This window comes from Seriola dumerili, unplaced genomic scaffold, assembly GCF_002260705.1.
Source record: "Seriola dumerili isolate Sdu_G_001 unplaced genomic scaffold, Sdu_1.0 BDQW01000290.1, whole genome shotgun sequence".
NCBI lineage: Eukaryota > Metazoa > Chordata > Actinopteri > Carangiformes > Carangidae > Seriola > Seriola dumerili.
In genome coordinates, this window is record NW_019174545.1 from 3,831,935 (window position 1) to 3,846,461 (window position 14,527).

The 14,527-nt window shown below is 38.1% G+C and overlaps 1 protein-coding gene across 1 annotated transcript; it reads left to right on the forward strand.

Moving 5' to 3' along the window:
- The first annotated feature begins 2,988 nt into the window (after positions 1-2,988).
- LOC111230915 (chondroitin sulfate N-acetylgalactosaminyltransferase 1-like) lies at positions 2,989-9,442 on the forward strand. The gene is made up of 9 exons (XM_022757809.1): positions 2,989-3,351; positions 3,472-3,572; positions 3,723-3,901; positions 4,139-4,355; positions 5,290-5,391; positions 6,321-6,502; positions 8,527-8,621; positions 8,727-8,808; positions 9,007-9,442. Exons 1-9 carry the CDS (start codon positions 2,989-2,991, stop codon positions 9,282-9,284), a joined length of 1,599 nt encoding a protein of 532 aa, XP_022613530.1. The 3' UTR covers positions 9,285-9,442.
- Positions 9,443-14,527: the final 5,085 nt, after the last annotated feature.

Consider the following 14,527-nt stretch of genomic DNA (forward strand, 5'->3'; position numbering starts at 1 on the left):
TTAGAAATAAACCAACAACAATATAATAAAAGGGAAATATACATGTTATTAGAACTCAAAATTTATGGTCAGAAAACTGTCAGGAAGCAAAAGCAAGACATAAAAAAAGACATAAAACAGACAAAGAGTAGTAAATAAAAATAGATTAAAAAAATAAATAAAACTAACAGATGTGTGTTTAACACCTGCGGCTTTTTAAAGATGTCCATAGGACCACATGTAAACAAACCAAAGATGTCTTGCTGAGGCACAAAGCACCTACATTTAGCCATATTCCTCTGGCGGCAAAAACTATTAATCAAATAAAGTCATGGAAGTAATATAATGAAAATAGGCTCTGTACTAAGACGAGAAACAAGTTTCACTCCTTCCCTGAAAACTTTGTCTCTTCCTTTAAAAAATATTTGACTTGAATTCTACATCATGTCCCTGTATAATAACAGTCTCATTTCAGAAACATTTTAACACAATGACAATGAATTATATTACCAAATCTCCATTTACAAGCAAAAACAAGGGAAACAAAGTGAACTTGGTGATTTAGAGGAGTCAGAGCTCAGAAGTCGACATCCGAATGAAAACAAGGACCATCTGTACGCTGCCTCATTAAATGTGCAAGACCCCGTCCTATTGGTGGGATCCAACTGGTACCTAGCTATTTCCCCAACAACAGATTGCAGGTGGCAGAGCATCGAAGTCTGAAGGGCATTCCTTACTCCGGTTGCCTTCTAATTAGACTTAAGGGCAGAGTGGCGGATCCTCGGAGGACCTGAGAGGGAATTCAGGATGAAGGCAGATGGTGTTAGATCTCCATAGGGATGCTAAGGGGGGGAAGACTGGGTCTGGTAGAAAAAAAAAAGTGAGGGGAGAGGGAGGTGCTGGGAAGAGGAGGAGACTGAGTGGAGAGAGGATGGGAGAGAGGAGGTCCTCAGTAGTCCAGTTTACTCCTATAAGGTCACTTCAGCCCTAAAATTGTGACAAGCTAGAGAGCTGTTCAAGTCAGCCTCTCACTTTTTTTAAACACTAACAAACACACAGCTTCCCTGCCTGCAAATATTGGTAAGATGCTGTTTTGTAACCTAAAACAGTGACAGACGGAGAGAAGCAGTTCAGGATGATCGACATCCAATCGTAACTTTCCTGAGATTCACAGCAGCTGGTGAGTATAATTATATGCATTTTTAATCTTTCTGTCCTTAATTGCAGCTTTAAAGTGTGTAACCTGTGTATTGTGTGGTCACGTTTGCATGTTTCAGTTTATGATGTCAGGTTTTTTCATGAGAGCTCATAAATCTGATGACCCACTGTGATTTACTGCCTGTAAAGTGTTCAACCGAGATGACAGCAGGGTGAAAGCTTTGCAGTCATTTTAAATACATGAAAGGCCTTAATATGAGCCACAATAAATTAAAGATTACAACCATAATATTTATGATGCAAAACTATTCCATATACTGTGGAAGGGTTTTTATGAGAATGCAGAGAAAAAAACACGCTGAAATGTTTTATTAAAAGTACTGATCTTTATGGTGGACTGTGTTAAAAGGGTCCACATGGTATGAACACATGTATATATGCAACTGTAATCACCAAGACATCTACACACACATACACACACACACACACACACACACACACACAGTGCTTGGGTGGACCTGGAAACATAAGCAAGTCTTTCATGAGATCAGCCTCTACCTGAGCAATAAAGAGCCAACTGTGCTGTGAATAAACTGATGATGGCAACACACACACACACACACACACACACACACACACACACACACACACACACACAGAGTGCAGAGACACACAGAGAAATGCTTGTTTCTGTCACTTCCCACATTCAGCGTCGTGGCACTCAGAGTGAATGTAAGGTCAGGTTATTTCTCTTTCTGTGCATTTTTTTTACAGCAGCCAAACGAAACCTGACCAACAGTCCAACAGCAACGAGACAGAGCCGCATGCCATGGACTGGTAACAAAATAAGCTGTTCATGAAAACACTGAAGCACAGCCGAACAAGACTGATTAGACTGGTTGGTTTGCTCTCTCCGATTGTCCCTGGATTTGTTAGATGTTGTAAGATTTTCTTGATTTCCCTGTCTCCTATTTGTGTTTTTGTCTTTATGTAAAGTCCTTTGAGGCTTTCTCCTGATAAAATGCCAAAAAAAAAAAGATTAATTAGGCGATGTTGCTATTATTTTCACAACAGGTGTTTAACATTAGATCTGTCTTTGTGGGAATGATTTATGCTTTGACCCGAGGGTGCCTAGATAAATCGGCGGGGGTCACCTGATGATTAAAAAAAAGTTATTTTACATAATGATTTTTTTCTGACTAACCTTTGCTTTCTAATCATGGCAACAGCATAACTCTGGGGACGACAGTGTCTGTTGCTCAGTGCACAAACTTTTAGATGCACTGGCATAAGATTTTAACTCTCATGGTCCCCAGAGGATGAATCATTATGACTTTCCTCTAACATCCCCATGAGGTTGACATTTGTGATTTTAGAGTCTTCCTTGTGAAATACTGGATACTCTGACCTCCTCAGGCCGACAACTCCTGAAAATGACATAATCTGAGAAAAGAATCCCAGACAGTGTGCATCTATAACCTGTAATGCAGGATCATGGGTAGATTTAAGTAGTTGAAAATGTTGGGATCCATTGCTTTAAATGTACATTTTTGTCATTGTAGGGACTTTCGATACACTGGTGATGATCCCTGCACTTAAAGTGGCACAGACGCATTGGTCCAAAAGAAATGAATGTCAAAATGCCCTGTGAAGATGCTACCTGTGGATGTGACAGATGAGGACGACATGAGAAAACAGGAGGACGTCTTTTTTAAAATCCATATTTCTTGATGTGTAGTTTTGGAGCTATGGGTTGCTCATCTTTTTGTGGGTGCACCTCCACATGACAGAAACTGAGCCATGATTTTATAAGCCTAAAGTGTTTAAAAATCGTTTGAAAGACAATCCACCATGTTTAAACGGTGGCTGCTGGCCTTGGTGGCCCGTGTCGGCCTCATTGTGCTAGGCCTCTGCTGCTGTCTCTCGCTGTTCTACCTCCTGGCCTGTAAACCTGCATCTCGCAGCAGCCAGCAGTCTCCGCTGTGGTCTGGGGGAGCCACCAGTAAGGAGGGATACATGGCTTTGTTGCAGGAGAGGGAAGACTCTCACAGACATTACATCAACAGCCTGACAAAGCAGATAGCCCAGCTGAAGGAGGCTCTCCAGGAGAGGACACAGCAGCTCCAGGAGTCCCTGGATAAAGCAAAAACCAAAGGGATTCTGCCTCAGGGTTTGGAGAGTCTGCACAAAACCCCGACACAGTCTGACCTGAAGGTAGGAAAACATGACACAGAATGAAAGATGCAGAAAACATGCACATTTCATGCGGCCTGATGAGATAAATGAAGTTTGACATTATAGGTGTAGTAGTAAATGTTACATCATGTCCTCCAGGAGTTGTTCCGCTCCCAGCTGAACCAGGCGGAGGTGAACTCAGGTGTAAAGCTGCCCAACGAATATGCAGTGATTCCTTTTGACATTTTCACTCTGCGGAGGTGAGTGGGACAGTTGTTCGCCGTTAAGGACAATCACCGTAGAGCTTTCAGGGCCTCCAGGAACACTGTGTATAACCTGCTCCTGATGTAAAGTCTTATGTCATGCAATGCTGCCTCTTTATAGAGTGGGGTTTTTGTTGTATCACTCAGGGTGTACCAGCTGGAGACAGGGCTGACCAAGCACCCTGAGGAGAGGCCTGTGAGGAAAGACCGCAGGGATGAGTTGATAGGCACCGTGGAAACAGCTCTGCACGTCCTGAATGGACCTCAGCAACACATGGACAACATCAGGCGAAAGCGAACATACTCCCCTTCAGACTTCGTAGAGGGTGAGAAAGATCTCGGTTCAGTCACTCATACATTCATCTTCAGCTCAGGAAAAGTTTGTCCATGCATTTCCGGACAGGCAGGAGTAGAGAGATGAGTCTTACTTAAATTCAATGACAGTTTGTTTAAAATCAAACCAACTCTCTCTATATCCAAAGGTGGTTTCAAATTCTTACTACAACTAAAAAAAACTGGGATCCATCCGTTACCAAAATATTCTCCTCTTTCCTCTGTCACAGGGTTGACCCGTACAGAGCGGGACAGAGGAACCGTGTACGAGCTGATGTTTAAAGGCGACGGCCCACAGGACTTCACGCACCTCGTGCTCTTCAGGCCGTTCGGCCCCATGATGAAGGTGAAGAGCGACAGTGTGGATACGCGCAGCATGCTCATCAACATCATCGTACCTCTTTCCAAGAGGCCGGACACATTCAGGCAGTTCATCAACAACTTCAGGTATCATTTGAGAGTGAATGAGCACATTGTCACCCACTCACTACACGAACTGTGATTGTATTATTGATCTCATAGTTAAGTAATACACTTGGAAGTGCTGAGTGAAACCGTATCTTAATAGAGTAGCTTGGCTGAAAGACTCCTCGCCACTTCAGAGAAAGTGAAAAGCTTACAGATTTTAAAGGTTAGTTTCACAGATGGGAATCTCATTGTTCTCCTTATCTGTGAAACAGCACTTTACCGATCTATTCAACACACCCAGCTCTTTGAATACTGAGGTGTTTATCAGTGGCCCTCTGCCTGGAGGGGCTCAGCAGATTTTCGGCACTGAACACTGCAATTACCCTCCATACGGTGCACTTTATTGACAATTTCAACTTTTTCTGGACATCTTCCTAACCCTAACCCTATATCAAAGATTAAAAAAGAGCTGCTGGTTAATGAAGACTTTAAAAGTAGTTTGAGTCCAAATCACTGATCTCCTGCTATGAACCATCCAGATCCCTCAGGTTGTGTATTCCCATGGTCAAAACTAAACATGAACAGGCAGCATTCAGTTTTTATGCACCACATACTGTATTTCTCTCATTTTTAAAAAATCAGGATTTAAGACTTTTTAGTTTGCTGTTGCATTTTATTTCCTGTGCAGGATTTTTTTAATCCCCCTTTTTTCTGATTTGTTCTATTTTAGCATATTTCTATCTTATATTGGCTCTTAAACCCAATTGAAATGTGTCTTTTTATATTGTCGTGTGTCTTTTCTTAATCTCTTTTGTGTTTAATGTAAAGCACTTTGAACTGCCCTTTTGTTGAAAGATGCTGTATAAATAAATTTGTCTTGGCTTATCTCAAAATAAAGTCATTTGTGGCTATCGCTGGAGAAAGTTGTGTAGAATGGGCCTAACACATGTGTCCTTCTGTGTTTTCTGTTCAGAGAAGTGTGCATCAAGCAGGACGGCAGGGTTCATCTCACTGTCGTCTACTTTGGGCGAGATCAGATAGACCAAGTCAAAGCTATGTTGGACCAGACCACCAGGTAATCACCAGGTCGTCAATTTACAGTTCGAACGTCAGCTAATGTCACATTGGTTTGGTGTGTTGAAGTAAATCGCCTCCTTACACAACAATCACCTACAGTATCTCCCTGTGATCTTGGACATTCCAGTCCAGAATTGTCACAGGTACGAAATCACTGACACACTTTCAATTACACACAGCTGTCTTTTTTACCCTTCTACAGTTTTGTGTCTTCATGAGACAACAGATGAGAGGCTAATAATTCTAATTCTCAGTTTCTACATGTTTGCAAATAATTATTTTTGTTAGTATTAATTTCAGGGTCACATTTATGTGAAAAAAAGATCAAATAAAGTAACAGTTTACCTGCTGGTTTTCTCATGTCTAAAGTCATGGGATTCATTGCAGGAGTCTTGCTTGACTCAACGTCATGTGACCTACAGTCTACAGAGTCTACACCTCTGTCAAGATAATAACATGTAATGGCACTAAATGATAAAAAAATAAATATGATGCGGGAGAGTCGAGACAGATTACTGCAAGACAAAGATGAAATCTTCATCTTCATCTCAACTCAACTGCACTGCAGATATTTTGGCCAAAAGATAAAAAGTGAGAGAGTATCAGTGTTTTGGAGCTGCAGGCTAATAACAAGCTAATCCTCTGAAGCCCCTGAACCTCCAGGGAGCAACACACACATCCCTCTATAAAATTGTAATGCAGAATCTTTTTTTTACTTCAGGCTTTTGGGAGCAAAATATTGTATATCCTTTATGAGCTATTGTTAACTATGTAATGCTGCAACACTCTTGTGGAGGTTGGTTGTTTTTGAACGATTATTCACTCTAAACATTTCAAATTAGATTAAAGTACATTTTATTATTTCATTAAAGTAGATGTCTATTTGCACACACAGATTAATCCAAGTCTTCTTCATCTTTCCCTTAGAGAGACTCGGTTCAGGAGCTTCACACTGATCCAGCTGAATGAGGAGTTTTCACGTGGTCGAGGCCTAGACGTGGGCGCCAGGGCTTGGAGGCGGAGCCAGAATGTCCTGCTCTTCTTCTGTGATGTTGACATCCACTTCACAGCTGACTTCTTGACTTCCTGTCGTCTCAATGCAGAGGCTGGTGAGAGAGACGGGCAGGGGCAATTCTCTGATTTTTTTTAAAACGAGGTAGCACAGGGGGGACCATGATCAGTCACAGGGGCCTGACCCTACTTACCACAGTGGTGCACTGCTGCTGAATAACACAAGAAAGTCACAGCTATTCACTAGCCTCCCAAAGTTACATTAGCTAGGCTAACTAGCTATGTAATATAATTATGAGACTCTTGGGGCATTTGAAGCGAGGAGGATTTTCCACAACCTAGCAACCCAAAAGTTGCTCTTATTTATAGTTTATAACTCATCTGTAAAGTATTAGTAAATTATTTATTAACCGTTAATAAAACAATTAATTAACCCTTTATAAACAGTGCTTCATCAGGAAGTGGTACAGATTAATTAAAGGCTCTGCACATCCACACGGGTGTTTACAATTATTCTGGCTGATTAAACCTCTGCTGGAGCCTCTCGGCAGCAGTTTCCCCTCCATTTCAATTTAGCAAACAAAACTGCACATTCCACTTATGCTTTAATAAGCGTCTCTGTGGAGCAGATAAAAAAAACATATCACATGGTCAAACAGCATCATAAACAATTATGACAAATAAGCACATACAGTATTTCACGTTGTCTGCTCAGTACAGCACTGTCTCTGCCAACAAGCTGAAATACTTGAAATAGCATTTGTTACAGCATCTCTGACACCACCTGCTGTTTGATAGACACACCGTCTGCCTCATTTGCTGCCTGCACTGAATTTCAGCGAGTTTTCCAGCAGCATGTTGGTCTTGTGTCGAGGTCTGCTCCCCCTTCAGATAATTGTGTTTGTGTTTCCCGTAGTGCCTCTTCAGTGGTTGGGGATAGAGCTTAGGTTAGGTTATGATTAGGTGTAACAGAGATTACTGGTTCGGTTAGGGTAAGGCTGGGGTCAGTTAAAGTTCAATTTGAGGTAAAGGGTAATAGACCCTGACACAACACTGGGACTGCCCAATGAAGGGCAGCCAGTTCACCTTATTCATGGCCCCATGAAACTTTGACTGATTTGCTCCAGTTTTTAATTTCTTTGTACCAGTAAAGTTAGCAGTATACAACAGTTATCTTCTCTATTCTTTCTTTTGGGGGATTGATGTGGGAGTGCAGCCTGTCACATCTTAAAGAAAATAATGTAATCCTATCTCTGCCATCTATTACCCTGGGGCGTGGACGGATTACCAAACCTATTGATATTTCTTGTTTGAAACAAATAGACACAAAACAACCACAAAGAACCACAAAGAGACCCAAAACACTCTGGTGGTCCTATATAGGAGGGGTGTGGAGCCTTATACTGTACCCTGTCTGTCCCCATGGGGGCATTTTCTCGTAGTCTGTTGATGCCTTTGGTAATTCTTTCAGAAAATCTCTAAGAAAAGGGAAGACACCTGTAGCACAACCATGAACTGTGGGATCAGAAGTAAGGTGATAAGTGTAGTAAAGGTATTAGTTAACATACACTAAAAAAAACTTACTGGGGGATATAAATCAATCATGGTATGTGCACACACACACACACAGATCTGAGAAGGGCTCTAATCAGGCACTGTCAGTGGAAACACCTGCAGGGGTGTACCGAAGCTGTGTAGAAGTTAAGTTTAAGTTTTAATTTTTGGAAAACTTTTGAGTGCAAGGATTTGCACAAACTGCTAATATGTGGGAATCTTTTGATTTTGTCCCTATGTAGTATAAGTCATCATTGTTGTGGTGTTCCTGCACTGTAATTCCAAGAGATTGATTAGCACTCAGTCAGTCCGGCTCTGTAACGTGAGACTCTGGAGAAGGTATTCTATTATTTCTTTGCTCAGGCCTGGTGGTTATTGTTGCTCATACTAACTACCCAGTTCTTATTATTGTCAGTCCAGTCAAACCTCTGCTGTTGCTGCCAGTAATGAAAAATTCATCAAATGCCAAAGAATTTTCACTAAAAAAAGAGAATGAGAAAGAAATCTACTTCAAGACCTAAAGACTGAAAATGTGTATACTACAGCTGTTTGAACTTTTTGTCTCTAGGTAAAAAAGTGTATTATCCAGTGCTCTTCAGCCAGTACAACCCAACTATCATCTACAGTAATCAGACACTTCTACCCTCTGTTCAACAGCAGCTGGTAGGTGAAAAATAATAAATAAACAGATATATTTATATCAATGAATTACATAAAAATGTCACCATGATGTAAAAGACTGATTTCTAGCTGCTCTTTTTGTCTTAGGTAATCAGGAAAGAAACTGGATTCTGGAGAGACTTTGGGTTTGGCATGACATGCCAGTACAGGTCTGATTTCATCAACATAGGTAATGAAAAAGCTTGTGTCATCAGTAATTTCCCGAATTTCATCATCTGAAAGACGATGATGATAGTCATAATACAATTAAATATTACTCATAACTGTCCATTCAAAACTTTCTAAATGCATAAAAGTACAGGATTCAGTGCATTTTTGGATAAAAATTCCAGTATTTATGTGTGTAAAATGTGTTGTTTCTTGGCAGGGGGTTTTGACCGTAACATCAAAGGTTGGGGGTTGGAGGACGTACACCTGTACAGGAAGTACCTTCACAGTAAGCTGGTGGTGATTCGCTCCCCATCTCGTGGCCTTTTCCACTTGTGGCATGAGAAAAACTGCTCAGATGAGCTTCCTCCAGACAAGTACAAGATGTGTATGCAGACCAAAGCCATGAGCGAAGCCTCGCATGGCCAGCTGGGGGAGCTGTTCTTCAAACAAGAGATCAAGGCTCATTTGAACTCCAAGAAGCAGTCAAACAAATGATTTTTGTGGTTGTTATGTATGTTCTTGTTCTGGTTTTCATGATAATTTATGGTAACTTACATTTCCTGAAATCATGCCAGAGAACAGGGTGTTCAGGTAATGTTAATAAAGGAGACAAAGGGTGATTTACTCTCATTATTTATCGCCATGGGGACAAAAGGAATTGCAAAGAATCAACATCAGAACAAACTGTGTTTGATTTTATTTTTTGTGTTAATAAAAGTATGAAGGATGTGATTGATTTTTGCCTCTTTTGTATTCTTTTCTCCACAAAAAGTAACAGAGAAAGTAGCATAAAATACTCTTTCGTGGTTTAATGTGGTTTACTTAAGTTTCCTCAGTGAAACAAGTAGACTAATAAAGGAAACTAGGAGGATTTTTAATGAAATAACATCATCAACAACATGATCCACATATTTATTTTCTATTGTTTTACATTAGTGCAAATAAAAATGCAAATTGAACTTTTTACAAACTACTGGCTTTTAGATATACAAGACACAAGCCTCACCAGCTATTCACAGTAGCTCAAGAGCAAGACAGGCAGTTCATCTGTATGATGAGCATTCCCAATTTTACTTTTCGTGTGCTATAAGTCTGATGACATCAGCGTACTTTTGGTCTTTATTGTTACCAAATGAACTGGATTCATCTACCTTTTTCACAGCAGATATTTGTACTTGTTACAGCAGAAAAAGCAAAGGTAATTCAAGAAGTTACTGTCATGCAGTGCAGCTGTTAATAATGTTATTAGTTACATCTGTGTTGGACTACAACTTTAGTTTCACTCCAGATTTCCCCCCTGCTTAGTTAGTTACTACATCAAGCATTGTAATGTTAGACAAAAGAATCACCAATACATATAAATCTACAGTTTTTAAATACATACACCTACTCTCTGCCTTTTACCCTCCCATGTGTTTTTCAAAAGTGTTTTATTGACCACACCTTAACCTCACGCTACATTCCTCCCTCCTTTATCGCAGTGGTCCATAAAACCAGGAGGCACACCAACACCTTCAACCAAACCACAAGAAATACTGGTTAGATGCCAATGGTCAATGGACCTATAATCACTTTAATCACACACCCTGAAAGTCAGCGTGGTCCTTGGCTCATGAGTGTCTTCATTAAGTGCATCCAGGTGATGTGGCAGGTTTAACACTTTTTGCTCTATGTGTGGCAGAATAATATTTTAATTGGAGAAGTGTTTTGAAATCATTCACGTATTGTTTGGATATTATGTGGGGATGCGCCTTGATGGAGTCTTTCTAAACGATTAAAATACCCTAACCTCTGTGGTGGAATTAGTGCAATTTTGAGGTTTTTACTTTACTTGAGTATTTCCATTTGATGCCACTTTTGACTTTTTTACAGGGCAATGGTGCTCTTGTTACTTCACAACATATTTTTGTTTTGTTAGGTACACTGCTGATTAAGATTTTACACACAAAACATACACTGTTGCTCATAAAGTTGGAATAAAATATTTTTTACCTATTTCCATGAAATGGTTGTGACAATGTGATTTATTCTTGACAGATAAAGTGTATATCTTCTCAAAACTTTAGTAGTCAATCTCTTCCAAACATATCACAATGAAAATGAAACCACAATTAAACCACAATTAAACAAAAAAACTAAATTATTCCAACTTTATGGGCAACAGTGTATAGTGAACTTACAAGAGGAACTATCTACTTTTTGCTTTTAATAACAGTTTAAAGGTGCTATATGTAGGTTTTTGCTATTGTTACATAACTGAAGTTAGTGTCATTAATTAATTAATTAATTTTTTAAAACTCAAATTACATATTGCACCTTTAAAGATAGGTTGGGTCAGGGTTAGAGTTATTTGAGGGCTCAGCAAATTTATGATAGCAGCTTTCCAGCTCCTCCTGGGGGATACCAAGGCGTTCCAAGTATAATATACACCAATGGAACATTTTTCCAATGTGATATTACTACTTAAGTAAAAGATCAGAATGGCTTACTTCTCTGCTTCCACCACTGCCTAAAAAAATATATGCCTACACATTATCTTTGCCATTGCTGTAGGAAACAGCTAGCTTGAAAGGAATGTAATGAATTTAATAAAAAACAAAAGTAAAAAAAAACGTTTTTGACACGAGGAGCCTTTCAACAGCTTTAGTTACAATAGGGTATATTACCAACAGAATGGGATTTGAAATAACGTTCTGTTCTGTAGATGAATTTACTTCTTACAGACCATACAGAAACATTATATCATAGTATAGTAGTTTATAGTATATAGTATATATATATATATATAATATACATTAACATTATAGTGAATACTTACATATACATTTCATCTGTGCAGTGCATTGATGAGGAGACAGTAAACTCTCAGCTATTAATAGTGATGCTGTAGTAACCTCATTACCTCCGCAAACGCTCGCAGCAGAGGGAGGAGGGGCAGCTCAGCATCGGCAGACGGTTGTCGTAGTATCAACGCAGGCACACGATAGGCCCGAAACTGCCATTACCACTTCCCTGTCTTGTGGTGCATTGAATTGCACCACGCAAATTCAATACACAGTTTGTCCAGTCATCACGGGAAAGAGTTCACGGACACGCACCACGCCCACCACTTTACACCAGCCAGGATGACTCGAAGCACGGGGTCTAGACAGTAGAAAGTATTTAAAAATCATGTTAGCTGTCCTAGTTCTTCAAAATGTTAACAGAACTTTTTTATCAAGCAACATCATAGAAGTCAAGAGAATATAATAGGGAGTATAATTCATAGAAAATGTCTCAGTTAATTGATTAGGAAATTGAATAATCAATAACATCATGGTGGTATTAACCTGCTTGGGGCTATTGTGTGGAGTTTTTCAAAACAGGCTGTGTCCTCTTTACTTAAACACATTTAGAATGACATTGTAGCCTAATATTTAATGATATTGTAAGGCATAAAAACATCAAGGTACAGTAAGGTATAAAAAGTAAAGAAAACGTCATGGAATGGTAAGGCATGAAAAGTCATACAAATGACATAGTATAGTAAGGCAGAAAAATGCCAAAAAACATCAAAGTATAGTATGGCATAAAATGTCAAAAATACATCATACTATATAAAGGCATAAAATGTCATAAAAACGTTAAAGCATGGTCAGGCATAAAACGAAATAGTATAGTAAGGCATAAAAATGCCAAAAAAGATGGTAGTATAATATGGCAGAAAAATGCGAAAAAACATCATAGTATAGTATGGCATAAAATGTCAAAAATACATCATACTATATAAAGGCATAAAATGTCATAAAAACGTTAAAGCATGGTCAGGCATCAAACAAGATAGTATGGTAAGGAATAAAAATGACGTTAGTATAGTATAGCAGAAAAATGCCAAAAAACGTCTTAGTATAGTATGGCATAAAATGTCAAAAAAACATCATAGTATATAAAGGCATAAAAGGTCATATAAACGCCATAGCATGGCAAGGCATGAGACGAAATTATATAATTAGGCATAAAAATACTAAAAATCCTCTAAATATAGTATGGCAGAAAAATGCGAAAAAACATCATAGTATAGTATGGCATAAAATGTCAAAAATACATCATAGTATATAAAGGCATAAAATGTCATAAAAACATCATAGTATAGCAAGGCATGAGAAGAAATAATGTAATTAGGCATAAAAATACTAAAAAACCTCTAAGTATAGTATGGCAGAAAAATGCCAAAAAATGTCATAGTATAGTATGGCATAAAACGTCAAAAATACATTATACTATATTAAGGCATAAAAAGTCATAAAAACGTCATAGTATGGTCAGGCATCAAACGAGATGGTATAGTAAGGCATAAAAATGCCAAAAAAGATCTTAGTATAGTATGGCAAAAAAATGCCAAAAAACATCATAGTATATTAAGGCATAAAAGGTCATTTAAACGTCATAGCATGGCAAGGCATGAGACGAAATTATATAATTAGGCATAAAAATACTAAAAAACCTCTAAATATAGTATGGCAGAAAAATGCGAAAAAACGTCATAGTATAGTATGGCATAAAACGTCAAAAATACATTATACTATATTAAGGCATACAAAGTCATAAAAACGTCATAGTATGGTCAGGCATCAAACGAAATCGTATACTAAGGCATAAAAATGCCAAAAAAGATCTTAGTATAGTATGGCAGAAAAATGCGAAAAAAACGTCATAGTATAGTATGGCATGAAATGTCAAAAATACATCAATTTATATTAAGGCATGAAAGGTCATATAAACGTCATAGCCTGGCAAGGCATGAGAAGAAATAATATAATTAGGCATAAAAATGCCAAAAAACTTCAAAGTATAGTATGGCAGAAAAATGCCAAAAAACTACATTATATAGTATGGCATAAAATGTCAAAAATACATCAATTTATATTAAGGCATGAAAGGTCATAAAATTGTCATAGTATGGTCAGGCATCAAACGAAATAGTACAGTAAGGCATAAAAATGCCAAAAAAGATCTTAGTATAGTATGGCAGAAAAATACCAAAAAACTACATAGTATAGTATGGCATAAAATGTCAAAAATACATCAATTTATATTAAGGCATGAAAGGTCATAAAAACGTCATAGTATGGTCAGGCATCAAACAAAATAGTACAGTAAGGCATATAAATGCCAAAAAAGATCTAAGTATAGTATGGCAGAAAAATGCCAAAAAACGTCATAGTATAGTATGGCAAAAAACTTCAAAAAAAAATCATAGTATATTAAGGCATAAAAGGTCATAAAACCCTCATAGTATGGCAAGGCATGAGACGAAATTATATAATTAGGCATAAAATTACTAAAAAACCTCTAAATATAGTATGGCAGAAAAATGCGAAAAAACGTCATAGTATAGTATGGCATAAAACGTCAAAAATACATTATACTATATTAAGGCATAAAAAGTCATAAAAACGTCATAGTATGGTCAGGCATCAAACGAAATTGTATACTAAGGCATAAAAATGCCAAAAAAGATCTTAGTATAGTATGGCAGAAAAATGCGAAAAAAAACGTCATAGTATAGTATGGCATGAAATGTCAAAAATACATCATAGTATATTAAGGCATAAAAGGTCATATAAACGTCATAGCCTGGCAAGGCATGAGAAGAAATAATATAATTAGGCATAAAAATGCCAAAAAACTTCAAAGTATAGTATGGCAGAAAAATGCCAAAAAACTACATAGTATAGTATGGCATAAAATGTCAAAAA

Coding starts and splice junctions, on each gene's coding strand:
- LOC111230915 (XM_022757809.1), top strand. CDS start 2,989: ATGTTTAAACGGTGGCTGCTGGCCTTGGTGGCCCGTGTCGGCCTCATT. Junction 3,902..4,138: donor CCCTTCAGACTTCGTAGAGG/GTGAGAAAGATC, acceptor CCTCTGTCACAG/GGTTGACCCGTACAGAGCGG. Junction 6,503..8,526: donor TCGTCTCAATGCAGAGGCTG/GTGAGAGAGACG, acceptor TTTTGTCTCTAG/GTAAAAAAGTGTATTATCCA.